Consider the following 15,000-nt stretch of genomic DNA (forward strand, 5'->3'; position numbering starts at 1 on the left):
ATTTAGTAATCCTGGCGAAGAAAGTGAGCACGAGGCAACTGAGTTGTAAAAGGAAAGAGCATTTAATTAATGTACAGTTAAACAAAAGTAGCTCCACACAAGCACAATTATGCTCCACAGCTCCTTAGTCACTCAATGACCGTAGAGGACCGACACCAAACGCACACACTGAGCAGGAGGAGAAGCGAGAGACTGGTGTTGCCCCTCTCCCAGCCTTTTGTGCAGGCACTGATTACGAATTGCCGGCACCTGCGGGAGCTGCACCTTGGGAGAGCCAAGCAGAGGGAGAGAGAGACACACACACACACAGGCACCACAGCACGCACCACGGCACGTAACAAAATGATATGTATCTTGTTTATGTGCACGTTTCCGTGTTTACTGCGTTATTTTGCACGTTCACATTCTCTCCTCTGCTTCGCGGGGCTCAGTCAGTCAGACACAGCGGAGGAAAGGAGAGGAGAGAACTAAAAAAAAAAGCAGGACTGCCATCGAGGCTCTCTTGTTCCGTGCAAAAGCGACCAAAAGCCACTTGACTCCGTTAAATGATGCTAACGGTCCTTCTCCGTTCCTCTGAGCCCACGGGAAATCTGACAGAAAACGAGCCATGACTTGACTTGTAGTGCCTCTTCACGTTGTATTCTTTCATCACGGAAATACATTTGTTGCACGATAAACACACCAGTTTATTACTTGTTGCGGCTGGCAAAGTCAATCAATATTTGTCCGTCCATTCGTGTTAAGCGTGTTGTTAGCTTGCATGCGAGTTAAGACATGTCACGTGATGCTACTCAGCCAATCAAATCTGTGCATTCCAACCGGCAAACATTGCAACTCTGAATACAGACAGATGAGAGGCGATTAGCGATTAGACAAATTAGCAGGGAGAGAAGACTGAGAGACGAGTGAGCCGGAGACAGGGAAAGAAGTAGAGACAAAAAGACGAGTCAGCGGCAGACCGAGACAGAAATACAGACGAAAAGACAAGTGAGTGGCAGACAAGGAGAGACAAATAACCACACATGGCGCTCTCTAAGAAGAGAAAAGTGGACAGCGAAAACAGAGTTTTCAACCCAGAATGGACAGACTCATTTATGTTTATCCTTCCAACTGGGAGCACAAAACCAGTGTGTCTCTATGTTCAGAGACTGTGGCGCTCATTAAAAGTGGCAATGTGAAACGCCACTATGAGGCAAAACACAAAGTTTTTGACCAAACACACCCAGTCAAATCTGAACTGAGGTCACATAAAATAAGCAGTCTCAGAGCCCATATAATCAATCCACCAGGATCCTGACCCATTCATTCACTGCCCAACAACGAGCTCATGAATGTTCCCTCAGAGTTGGTTGGATTTTGGGTCAACACAAAAAAACATTTACTGATGGAGGGGTTGTCAAGGAGTGCATGACTGCAGTAGCTGAAACTTTGCTTGAGGGAAAACAAAAAGAAGAGCTTTGTGACAAAATAAAGCAAATACATAAATAAGCAGTCTCTGTCAGCATCATCAGCCACAAAGAAAAATTTGATATTAACCCAGGATGTGCTAGCCCAGTTGGATGAAGCCCTCATAAGGCACTGTGTGTAGGCTTAGCTGTAGATGAGTCCACTGATGTTTCTGACAATGCTCAGCTGTTATGTAGTTTATGTACCTTTTCCAGGTCTGAGGAAAGTAGCCATGTACATCTTCACCATGTTTGGCTCCACATACAGCGAGGCAGCTTTCTCCACAATGAACATGATTAAAACTAAATATCTTTCCAGGCTAACCAACGAGCACCTGCACATGTGTATGAGAATGGCCCTGACACCATTCCAGCCCAGATTTAAAATCCTGGCAGGACAAGCTAGAGCTCAATTCTCTCACTGAACAAAAGAAAGTGGGGAGTGGGATATAAGAGGGAAAGAAAGAGAAACTGTAAAACTGTTCAATTGTTCAATTAGTTGAGACTGTTAAGTCAAGATGTGAAATAGTTAACAAAGAAAAAGGGAACCTCAAACTGCTGCCACACTTTATTTAATTTTTCTAAAATTAAGCACTTTATTTTAAGATGTACAATTTTTCAAAAACAATTTTTATTATTTATTACTTATTTATTTTCACTATTTTATTTTCAAATGCAGCCCAAGAAGATCATTATACAGATCTACACTATTATATATATCTGTATAGTTCAATGTTAAGTGACAATAAATATTGTCTAAATGTTTTTGAATTGTACTTCATTCTTCAATGTTTTTTAAATGTATATTCTGCTTCATAATTTTTACTCTGTAGCACTTTGAGTTTTGTTTACTAAAATGAAAAGTGCGCCTATAAATACAATTTATTATTATTTGATTTGACAGTCAGTTATGCAGACGTTGATACAGCTTCCAGGCTACTTCAATATATATCACACCAATTCATAACGCAAGTTAGACATTATGATGCTCCGGCTCCTTTGCTTGAATACCCCTGCTATACATGAATGAATAAAAGGTACGCTGAACGGTACGTTCCAAAATTTGTGTTTCAAACTTTGGACCCATAATTGATCTTCCCATGCTGCTTTTATATTGCAGCGATATAAAGATTATTAATTTATGTATAAAGATTTTCTCTTTGCCGCTCAAACAATTCCTGCTACTGAGTCTACTACCAGAGAAATATAAGCTTATGGGAATGTTAAAGCTCAACATTAATATTTTCTAAAGACAATATTAATCATTAATATTAATTATTATATCATTAAATATAGTGTATATCGATAACTGATATTAAATAAATATTTTGCGGAATTTTGTCTCTCACAATTACAGAATACAGTATGAGCCTCTGAAAGCTTTTTGGCATAACCTTATGTGTCCCTCTTGCTGTCTGAAGGAAAATCCCTCAATCATATAAAGATTCTATATAAAAGACACTGCTAGCTGATCTGCGTTGTTATAAGTACTCATTTTGTTCCTCAGGGGAAAACTAAAACCAGAAATGCATCTCCAAATTGCAGATGAGTAGATGGCATGCAGTTGACAAGACATTTTATCAGTTGTTCATTCAAAATGTTGGTTAATTTATTGCGGATTCTAGGCAATATACTTGTTAAAGGTAAGATGTAATGGTAAAATACATTTCTCTTACATTTCAATTAAGACTAAAACAGATCATAGGTTGCTGTTGAAGGACATTGGCAAACCATGTGGTAAATCATGGTCAAAAGTCTGGAGAGAATCCTGATCGGATGCATCATAAAGCTGTTTGTCATTTGTCCAAGCATGGCTGGCTAGTAGTTCCTAGTCTATACTCTCCAAGTACCTAACTGCTCTTTTCTCTGTTATAGAGAGAACCACAGCGAAATTGAGCGACGCCGGCGCAACAAAATGACCCAGTACATCACTGAGCTGTCAGACATGGTCCCTACCTGCAGTGCACTGGCCCGAAAACCTGATAAACTGACCATCCTGCGTATGGCTGTCTCCCATATGAAATCAATGAGGGGTACTGGGAACACGTCCACTGATGGAGCCTATAAGCCCTCCTTTCTCACTGAACAGGTACTGTACTGTCTTGACTTTTTTTTTACCACATTGAATCACTAATCACTTTAATATCACTAATTTCCACAAAGTCATTTAAACAAAATAATTGTGAGAATGCTCAGTTTAGAAGGCTATATGGAAAGCAAGATGAACATTTCTCATCAAATAAAAAAAGAACTGGGATGTGGGGAAATGCTTACTGTATCAAGGTTTTTGAAACCAAGATATTATGTTTACATACAAAATGTAATAATCTTCATTAACCTGATCATAACAGGGATGCATGTAGAATTATTCTGTGCATCAGAATGAAAGCTCACTCAAATAGAAATTGTATATACAAAAACCTTGTTTGAACCTAGTTGATTAAACATTTCACAATCTGCTCAATATAAGATGTAAATCTTCTCCCAGCTACTTTCTCTTAATGCTTTCACGTGATAGCACAGGCTAGAGGCATTATGTTTGTTGTCAGTCCTTCCCACTCTCGTCAATGCAATATCCCAGAAACCTTTGTTGCCAATATTTTTCAAATTTGGCAATAAATGTCCACTTGGATTTAAGAATGAACTGGTTAAAATGTGATGATAAAACGTCAAGTTCACCATGACTAAAGAATGCCCACGCTCATGATAACAACTTCACACAGATGTCTAATAGGATTAAACATTAAACATTTTGGACAGACATGGATGTGAACTGCAACACAACATGGTTGGTGGAGGCGTACAGCCACAATAATCCTAATTCTAGTTCAGAATAAATTGATTTGTCAAAACATTTTCCCCTGTGAAGAGGCATTGTTTGTCATGTAGGAGTATATGCAACACTCTCTGGATGGGCATTGATAAGATAAGACTTTTATTATTATTATTATTATTATTATTATTATTATTATTATTATTATAGTTATATATTTTTGCTACGACCGTTGCTTCACATCAAAAGCACAACAGTAACAGGGCCATAAACTCAATACAATTCTATCCTTTTCCAAAAGAGTCACTTGGATTTACTGTTGTGCATGTTGCAATTGGACTGATTACTGTGGAGCAGACAATGACTAAAGTAATTAATGTGTTCACTTTTGTTTACTGTGCATCCTCAACATTTTCCAAGAAACTGGAACAATTTTGACATTAGGAAACCTGTAAAATAACTCCTGAGGCAGATTACGACATGCTAACCTAGAGAGTGGTTTGAGACACCTGATGATTTTACACACTGACAATGGAAGACCAGAGCCAGTGTGTAACTTTCTAATGATTCACAGCCTGTTTTGTCATTGAACAAGCTCAGTGTCTGTGTTTTTATATTTAAAGATATATATATATATATATATATATATATATATATATATATATATAGATAGACCTCTTAATGTATGTTGAATGTAAAAAAAATCATTACTACAATTCCAGTGTTAAATAAATGTACATGTCTGTGATCTTACCTCTGTGTGGTTGTGTGTTTATGTCTGTGCTCATTTACCCCTGTAGGAACTGAAGCATCTTATCCTGGAAGCGGCGGACGGATTCCTGTTTGTGGTTGCCGCAGAGACGGGACGGGTGATCTACGTGTCGGACTCGGTGGCACCGGTGCTGAACCATCCCCAGGCAGAGTGGTTTGGCAGCACTCTGTATGAACAGGTGCACCCTGATGATGTGGACAAGCTGAGGGAACAACTCAGTACTTCAGAAAACTCCATGACAGGTAGAGGAAGAACCGTCACTAAAAATTCTCTTTCAGACCAACGCTTTTCTATTGGTTTGCAAAAGGCCTTAAAACCACGTGTCACACATAACACACAGGTACATGTACCATTTGTACCACTGTGCTCACTTGTTTGGATAAATGATACCAAGCTCTATCCCTTGCCACACTGGTGTTATCATGCACAGTCAGCTGTATTAGGCCTCCCTTCATACTCTACCTGTCCAGCTGTTGATTGTTGATCAATCTGCATGTTGGCTCAGTTCCATCAAATCTCCCATTAAGCCATACTAGTGAGCCAGCATGCACCTTGAAACTAGTTCCACAACATGGAATACAGTCTTATTAATATAAGTTACACTTGTGCTTTTCCCTGCTCTGATGTACCAACATGCCTGCTCTGAAAAATATCTATTACGATCACAACTGAGGTTTCAGACTGCAAAGTTATTGTTAATGGAGACGGCAGAGAAGCAGTCTGTTTAACAAAGCTTTGCGTACTGTGTTGCCACTGAAAACAAAACTATGAAACAGTCTATTCTGGATTTACAAGCATGCCGCCTGAGACACAATCTAGTTTACACCGGGATTCCCCAACAAACCCTGGACGACCCCAAAAAAACAGTAAAGAAATGCACGACCACACGGCTCAGACTACCTGGAGAGACGGTCAACAACATCACATTCCACTGCGTACACAGTCTGGAATTGAACATAAACATACAGTAGTCCATTCCTGGAGTGCATTGTTTGAATTTGCATCAGTAAACTTAATATATAAAAAGGTAAATTGTTCATCAACTTTGACTATGTTTGAGCACCAAGCATCATTGAGTCCGCCTCGTCTCGTCCCACCGGAGTCCTGCACTCTGTCCTGTAGTCCGCCCGTCAAGTGCAGCAGCTTGATCCGGGATGGCACAGTGGAGCAGGATCTGTGTGAAGATGTGGGCTTTAAGTCTTATTTCATCCATCTTATTTTCCTGCGACCGGACATCAGCAAACAGGAAAACAAATATGTAGCAAAGTTCATGGGAGCTACCGCCTGCTGCATGTAAATGAGCCGCCATAGCAACAGTGTTGACTTGACACAGCCTGAGAGTGAGATGAAATAAAAGCTTAGTAAAATACAAACAAAAATTCTTGATTCTCCACACAGGATAAACTTTTCTCTACTCTCAATCTTATGCCAAATAAAGCAGCAGGAACTCAAGTTCCATAAACACGTCCGGTACATTCTAGCTCAGCTCTTTAACAAACAAATAATTCCAGATTTCCAGCAAACATAAACACAGCCCCAATTTCACTCCTCCTAAAGTCTAACAAAATCCTAACCTTGCCATCTCATTTCTCTCATCAACGTGGATATAAAAATCATCACTAAGGTACAATCTCACAGAATAGTCACTCCATCCATCCCAGATCAAACTTGTTTTGTTTTTTTAAAGGTAAATGCTCATACAGTAACACGCAAACTATTTAATTTAATGCAGTATTCATAATTTCAGCAGGCAGGAACCATCACACTCTCTCATCACTACAAGAACAACACTGAATCATTCTCCAATATCTCAGACTACTTTATAAACTGGAAAAAATCCATTCTTCCACTACGTAGTAACAGCTGCGATGTGCTAACCCATACACCACCTGTCCCTTAATGCACAGGTCACATTACATATTTAGGCATCACTGTTTCCCCAGGCTGCCAGAGCTGTTTGTACACAGCTCCACTCCACAACTCAAAACAATAAATCGATGAACATACCACCATCACTACCACCCTACAACTACAAGATTTGAAAACACAGGAAATCACACATTTTATACAGAATTTTAAAAAGTGGCACCAAAAATTGCGATCTATTTGCGCTCCCCCTCCATTTCTCAAATGAGGCTTTCTGGATTGTGCTTTGTGGGTAACAAATGGGTTGTACAGGAAAAAACGTTCCAGTAATATCTTTCAAAAACTAGTTAGCAATTTACTGTGAAGACCCTGCTTGACTCCACACCAACATCTCTTCAGCTGTACGCACTCGTACTGAGAATATTGTACGATAGCGATGGCCCTTATTTACCATAATGCCTAGTGCTAGTAGTTTGTTAAATTTGCTAGTATATGTTCCACAATGAAATTGTTACTTTACTCCCTCTCTCCCTAACAGCCGTTTGCTGTCACATCCACCTCGCTCTCTCTCTGTCATGCACACACACACTTCCCTTTTTGTGATACATTGTAAACAACACAAATCCGTGTTGAAATTGGTAATAGTACAGCTAGTTAACGTTAGCTGTTAGCAGCCAGTGCCGGAGGTGCAATTGACTTGTATTAAGGTGCGTTCAGGATCGATTCAGTAAATATGTGTATTGGGTGAAGTATAACATTATAATGTGGTGGGTTCAAGTGTAATCTTGTAAACTAAAATGCAGTTTTTGGTGAGAAACTCATTCCAGTTAACATTTTGAAGGAGATGTTTTCACATAAATATAAAATAGATATTAGAGGGAATTATGACCTGTTAAACTTCCTAAAAAAACAGTATTCAAACGTAATAAAGGATTGTATGGGATTTATTGTTTTGTTTTTGTTTTTTATTGTGATAACATAATCAGTAATCATGGAATTTCACTGGTATTGGTACGGGACTGACACAGTATTTACAGTATTGGCCAGGGAGACACAGGATGCAACCTACTTTTACTTTTTTACTGCATACAGTACATTTTTCTATTGTTTATGGTGTATTTAGAAGACACCAATTTAGTGTTTTTTTGGGATGTATATAGCATTTTGGGGGAAAAAATAATACATAATTGTGTTCACATTACTGCTTCTTTCTCTTTCTATATTTTTTTACTTAAAAACATACTCCTTATACTAGGATGAATTAAATGCAGTCTAAATTCTACTGGCTGTGCTGTGTACATGTGTGATGATTAAAAGAGGATTCAAAATCCTCCATTTCCAGAAGTTTAGAGAATATGAGGTATTATTTCAGAAAATGTCTGTTAACAATTGAGAAAAACTGAAAGACACTGACGGTGAGATAGCAATTTAGAATTTTAAAATGTCCGACATGCTCATAGTTCTCACTAGAGGGCAACGTTGTCTTGTTAATTCTCCTCTAAACAGCAACTCAGTGGAGCCTCAGGGTTAGTATTTGTGTATGTCAGTCTGTCCATCTGACCCGCAGAGGCCCTCTGAACAACACTGAATACCCAGCAGTAATCCACATAACACAATAATCTCCATGTGGAGCTGTGACAGATGAAAACACACACACAAGCATGCACACATACACAGCCTTTGAAGTCTCAGAGAAATCTCAGAGTTAAGCTTCATTCAGTGGAACTAAAGCAGTATGTTTTGCAGGATTTTTCCTCTTCTGCTGCTCACTGTTTGAACTTTGTGGTGTGCCTGTTGCAGAACTGCATGTTTTTTCCAGCTCACTGATGTGGAGGACTGGAAAAAAGAATCGGCCAAAACACCAGTTGTTGCTGTCTGTAGTTCATTGTGGAATAATAAAAAAGGGGGAGGTGGAGATGTTATTCAGTGAACTTTAAGCGTGTTGGCAAGTGTAATTTTGAACTTCGGATGCTACAGCTATAGCTACAGTATATCCCCTGCCCCCAGCCCTTATGCTAAGCCAGACTCACCATGTCCTGAGTCCAGCCCTGTATTTAAAACATATCAATATTTTCATCTCACTCTCAGGAAGCAAGGAAATAAGCACAATGTTGACAATTCCTTTAATGCTGTTGAGAAAAATAGAATTTCTCTGGTTGGATGGTGACAACTTTTAGCAGATGCGGTCAGAGCAGAACCTCCATCAGCGTGGGAATGGTTTACTTTAGAATTTCAATAGTGTTGTTGATCTAAACAATCTTTTTTTCTTTTTTTATGTTGAAATAATGTGACCATGCTTTATACAAACGTATCTTGTTAAATCTTATGTAGACCACAATCACAGACCTGGATGTTCATTTATAGAACATAATCAGTGTGTTCAGCATATGTGCAATTATATATGTTCCTCAAATCATTCATCCCTAGAAGACATTGTGCAACTGATTTCACAGGCTGAGTAGTACAAACCATAACTAGTAAAGAGTTGCTGAGTTTATATTTAAGGAACTGTTCTGATATGAGTTTTTACACCAAGCATGCTTAGTCATGCAGGTGGAAAATAGCTTGAATGAGAACATGTGAACAGCAGGAACACAAACAATGCTGAATTTTCTGGGCAGATAACATTAAACATCTTTAACATTCAAATGTGACATAAGAGCTTTAGGTTTGTGTTCTGCTTGGCACAGTGTCTACAGTGTTTTCTCATTCTCTGATTTCATACTTTTGTCGTTGTTGCTGATTACATGTCTATTAAGCTTTGATCATAGACTGAATTGGTGTTTCTCAGTCCAGTAAACACGTACAAGACCATTTTCTCCTCCATCGGGTTTGCTAATAAGAATACAGATTGAAAGAGATAACCAGCTGCAAATGAGTCTTTACCGCACTACATGTTAATGTTATCTGTGCCCTGTTTTAATATGATCGGCTATCTGTGTGTTACCAGGACGGATTCTGGACCTGAAGACAGGAACAGTGAAGAAGGAGGGGCAGCAGTCCTCCATGAGGATGTGCATGGGTTCTCGACGGTCCTTCATCTGCCGCATGAGGTGTGTGTGACCGTGTGCCAAGTGTGTCAATATTAACAATCACTTTGTCGCCAATAGATTGTTTCTTTTAGGTGTGAATTTAGATATGAAAGCTGTTTCATATCTGATTGATGTTGGTGTTCAGGCTATTATTTCCACAATTAATCATAAAATGCAGACCTGTGTAGAACTTTCAGGATGTTTCAGAGGCCTGTGAAGAACTAGAGGTAAGATTCTAACAGGTAAAAAGTAGGTTAGAGCAGTAGTTTTAAAATCAAGAGAACAATAGAAATAATATAACAATATTTCTATGATCTGAATATATGTACAGTATATTGATATGACAAATGTAGGAATGTTCCCACATTTTCTGACCCAGATCCAAGACCTTTTAATAGTGGATATCTGCCAATATGGTGTCTGATCTGATGCTTAAATGTTGAGTAAATATGTATCTGACACATTGATATAACACTCACGGATCTTCCCTCACAAATGATATGTGGCTGAGTACGGTCACCACATCACTTTAACCACAAAAAAGAATGGTACATGGTAAATGGACTGCATTTATGTAGCACTTTTCCAATCTTTGCGACCACTCAAAGCACTTTAACACATGTCAGCATTCACCCATTCATTCATCGAAGGCAGAAGCTTCCCTACAAGGTGCCATGCTCATCAGGAGTGATACACATTCACACACACTCACACACCATTGGTCATGCCCTCGGGAGCAATTTGGGGTTCAGTATCTTGCCCAAGGACACTTGGACGTGTTGACCTCAGGGGCTGGGGATCGAACCCCCGACCACTCTACCTCCTGAGCCACAGCCACCCGAGAAGAAGTAGGAGAGATAACAGATTTGTTAGAGTCTGAAACTTAGCACATCCATCAATTTTGACAACCTCAGTGTCTGAACTCTCTGTCACTCACCACAGAGCCCAAGTCATGTTTCATATTCACACACTCTAATATTCACTCCCATATGCTATGGAATGCTGCAGTGTAGAGCCCAGCTGTCTTACAGAAAAGCAGCACTTCAAAGTCTGCAACACTAGCAGGCTGTGGTGGACTAAACACAGAAGGGTACAGTTGAGAAATGCCAAGAATTTGTCTGCTTTATTTGAGCAATTACCAATCCATAAAGTGACCCCTTTCACATTGTCACAATGTGTTCACATTGTCATTTGATGCATTGTTCACTTTGGCTCGCTTTCTATGTTCTAATTATTAATACCATCTGTTGGACATCACACCATCTCCACTCCATGGCTACAAACTACATCAAAGAAGCTTTGACTGCTTCAAGGACATGGAGGAGCTAATGTTAAGTTTAACTACATAACACACCTTTTCCATTTTATTTATGACACGCTGGCTGTAGCCTTGTTTTGTCTGGATCTATCTCAAAGGCCTGCGAGTCGCACGAGAGCCACAGTGTCATGTTGTTAGGAATTTGTTGGACTTGCATGTTTTTCTGTGTTCAGCCACGAGACTGGCCTCTCAACAGAACAACACCCTCTGACCAATGGCCTCAATGATATCCAACTGGGAGCAATTACTCCCTTCCTACCTTTTCACCTTACCTCCTTCCTTGCTCCTTTCCTTCTATCCTTCCTTTCTTATTTCCTTGATCCCTTCTTTCTTTCCTTTCCTTCCTTCTTTCCCTTCCTTTCTTCCTCCTTTCCTTCCTTTCACCCCTTTCTTTATTTCCTTCCTTCCTTCCTTCCTTCCTTCCTTCCTTCCTTCCTTACTTCCATACTTCCTTCCTTACTTCCATCCTTCCTTGCTTGCTTGCTTCATTCCTTGCTTCCTGCCTGCCTTCCTGCCTGCCTTCCTGCTTGCCTTCCTTCCTATCAATCGTTCTCCTTTTCTTTCTTCCTTCTTTCCTTCCTCCTTTCCTTCCTCCCTTTCTTCCTTTCTTGCCTTCTCTTCCTTTCTTCTGTCATCATGTAATTCCTTCCTTCTTTCCTTCCATCTTTCATTCTTTCCTTTATCTCTTCCTCCGTTCCTTTCTTCCTTCCTCCCTCCTTTCATGAATGAAGGAAGGAAGAAAATAAGGATTCCCACAGCTGATCAAGTAAAGGACCATTCAGTGTTTGCTATGTGGTGTTTTAAGATAAATTAAACAATATTTGTTAGTTTTGAGATTAGTTTAATTCCTATAAATCAACAACCCCATCAGGGAACATGGGCAGCTGTAACCGGGCCTCTACACTGCAGTGTGTGGATCTTCATCTTCAAAGTCTTTGAATAACTAACATTCTCTTATTGGAACAGGGCAAAATGGTTTGTGAGATACTGTGGTCAATTTACAAAATGTTTAAAAACTTCAATAAAGAGGACGTGAGATGTGTCAGCACATGGTGGATGTTGTTGGTGAAGCAGTTGTATATGTGCTGCCTCCTAATGTGATTAACAGCCACTTGCTGGTATCGTGTAGCACTGGAATGTAATTTATACTTTATTTTGTATTTGTGTGCAGGTGCGGGAGTGCTCCTTTGGATCACATCTCCCTAAACCGTCTGTCTAACATGAGGAAGCGATACAGGTACAGGAACTTCTTCTCTAACCATAGTTGCGATCCATTATACAAAATCACTTACTTGTGGATATGATCATGTCACTTTAAAAAAAATAATTTTCCAGTCAGCAGATAAAATCATATAGTGTGTGATACATAAAGATTCCATTCCCCTCTTTTTTTGGTTTGAGCTAGTCTTCGGGTTGGTCCCAAGTTTAACTGTCTAGCTACTAACATCCAGATGAGTAATGGTCATCTTGTTCGCATTCAATTATTACCTACATTTACAGCAATTAAGCTTTATAATCAGCAGAAAGAGCTTTTAGTGCGTGAAAATGTAATTATAATACTGTCCTAAAAAGGTGTGAAAATATGACTTTAAGCATGGTTCGTGCACTAATAATGCAGCAGTTTATGAACAAAACATTGTTCTTCTGACACTACCATTTTTATGGAAAGCATGATGATCATATCTGTCCTAATATCATTATTGTTTTATCTGTTAGATTGATATAAATGTGTACAAATGCAGCATTATATATGTGCATACATAGTATATCAATGAAAGCTACAATAGCCCCTTGGTTTCAGTCACATGAATTAAGTTCCAGACATGCAGTTCACTGCATCCACTTGTTGTACTTTGTAACATTTCCTTTACATGCCTACCAAGGCTCAAGTCAAGAATTGAAGGCATTCCAAACAGAACACCGGAAGGTTGTGAGTTCAGTACCAGGGCTGCCACCATTGAGCCCCTGAGCAAGGCACTTAACCCTGAGTTGCTGCAGGGAGACTGTCCCTGTAGTTAGTTCACTGTAAGCTCTGGATAGGAGCGTCTAAAAAATGACATGTAATGTAATATTGTAATATAAGGTTAAATACACAAGGGGATATATAATTATCACCTATAATGTTCAAAGACAAAAAAATCTATTAAATAAATCTAAAAACATTGTGAATAAGCCAATTTGTAAAATGGATTTATCTCCTATCAGATCAGTCTATAAATACGATAAAGAAGAAAAAAGAAACCACATTAACCATCTGAACATTAGTATTTCTAAACATTCAGTTTTCATCCAGGCTAAGTGCTTACAGTACAGTAGGGATACCCAGCAAAAACTGTTTGACATACAGCATGTGAGCACATACAAGAGAGTCACAACTTAACGCCTATAAGTCACTTGATATTGTTTTACTCCAGTTTTTCATACCAGATTTCAACAACCTCAACACAACCTCGAGTTTTTAAAGAAAATGCTTGCAATATGATTTGATGCAATTCGGACCCCCCCACTCTCTATAACCTCCATCTATATATCTATAAATGGATTTAACACAGAAAATAAAGCAGACTTCCAATATAAACACGCCCACTTCCTGTATAATCCCAATACAGATATTTTAGTAGTTATGGCCAACAGTCTTATGTATTAAATGTCTCAGAGTGCCTGTATTGTTGTTGAATCCTGAAGTTGAAGTGTGTGTGTGTGTGTGTGTGTGTGTGTGTGTGTTGTGTGTGACAGGAATGGACTTGGACCTTCAAAAGAAGGAGAGGCTCAGTACTCTGTGGTGCATTGCACTGGCTACATCAAAGCCTGGCCCCCCGCAGGTAAACAAACACACACATTCATACACATCCTGAACTGCTCTTGTCTCTATCCCTGTTTAACCCAAACTTCACCTCACTGCATGAGTCCCTGCTCAGAGTAAGGGAAGCCTGGTCCAGCCTAAAGCAGCTGTGGCTCTGCAAAGCTATGGTTCAGGACTTGGATTCAACCACAGATCCACCACAGCCTGTGTAGTTCTTGTCTTCCATCCAGTGTGTGAGTGGAGAGGCAGGATTCAGAGCAGCTTTTTTGAAAGTCTGTCTGACGTAAGACTCTGCTCCATCCTATTAGCTTTTGCTCACATACTGTGCAAAGCAAACCTTTAATATTTTTGTCTTTGTCTGAATTTGACTGCTGGAGTGTTTTTTGCAGTCTGTCTTATGACTGATAGACTTCCCAAATAACAGTACAGATGTTTGCTCTAACAACAAGCCTGTTCCTCCCAGAATTCCAGGTGTTCCTCTTACTCTACTCTCCTTTCTGCTCCAGTCTAAGTACACTCAGGAAATCAAGTCATACAACCCAGCATATCTGCAAGATTTATCTCTATGATGAAAACTATTTCAGATTGAGCTTTTTGCATTCGTGCTGCCTCTAAATATCACTTTATTGTATAAAATAGAACTGTGGGGGAGCATTCAGGTAAAATATATTTCTCAACACTCTCCTGTACCAAGGCCAACCATTTTACTGACCTGTCTTACTGACCTGCAGACACGGATACAAACCTAAAAATACTCAACTATCTGCTGCGCCGGACAACAAAAACAATATTTGTTTTCTTTAGTACTTCACTACTTATTAGGTTCCTTGCTGTTTTAGGGTTAAATAAGTGTGAGTGAACTAAATGCACTTAGACAAATATGTTTTTTCTGTTCACCACTCTTGTCAAATTCAAGCCAAGTCACTTGTCTGGTGACGTTCCAAATTTTTCTAATAACTAACAATTAATTTATCGTACTAACAAGTATATG

The 15,000-nt window shown here is 39.3% G+C and overlaps 1 protein-coding gene across 1 annotated transcript in view; it reads left to right on the top strand.

The window, feature by feature from the left end:
- Positions 1 to 15,000, top strand: part of arnt2 (aryl-hydrocarbon receptor nuclear translocator 2) — a 57,979-nt gene that overhangs the window by 14,042 nt on the left and 28,937 nt on the right. Inside the window, exons 4-8 of the mRNA XM_029457233.1 lie at positions 3,321 to 3,534; positions 5,019 to 5,232; positions 9,807 to 9,909; positions 12,378 to 12,443; positions 13,943 to 14,028. Coding sequence (XP_029313093.1) covers positions 3,321 to 3,534; positions 5,019 to 5,232; positions 9,807 to 9,909; positions 12,378 to 12,443; positions 13,943 to 14,028 — 683 coding nt within the window. The remainder of the gene's footprint in view (positions 1 to 3,320; positions 3,535 to 5,018; positions 5,233 to 9,806; positions 9,910 to 12,377; positions 12,444 to 13,942; positions 14,029 to 15,000) is intronic.

This window comes from Cottoperca gobio, chromosome 3 (genome assembly GCF_900634415.1).
Source record: "Cottoperca gobio chromosome 3, fCotGob3.1, whole genome shotgun sequence".
In the NCBI taxonomy this organism is placed as follows: Eukaryota; Metazoa; Chordata; class Actinopteri; order Perciformes; family Bovichtidae; genus Cottoperca; species Cottoperca gobio.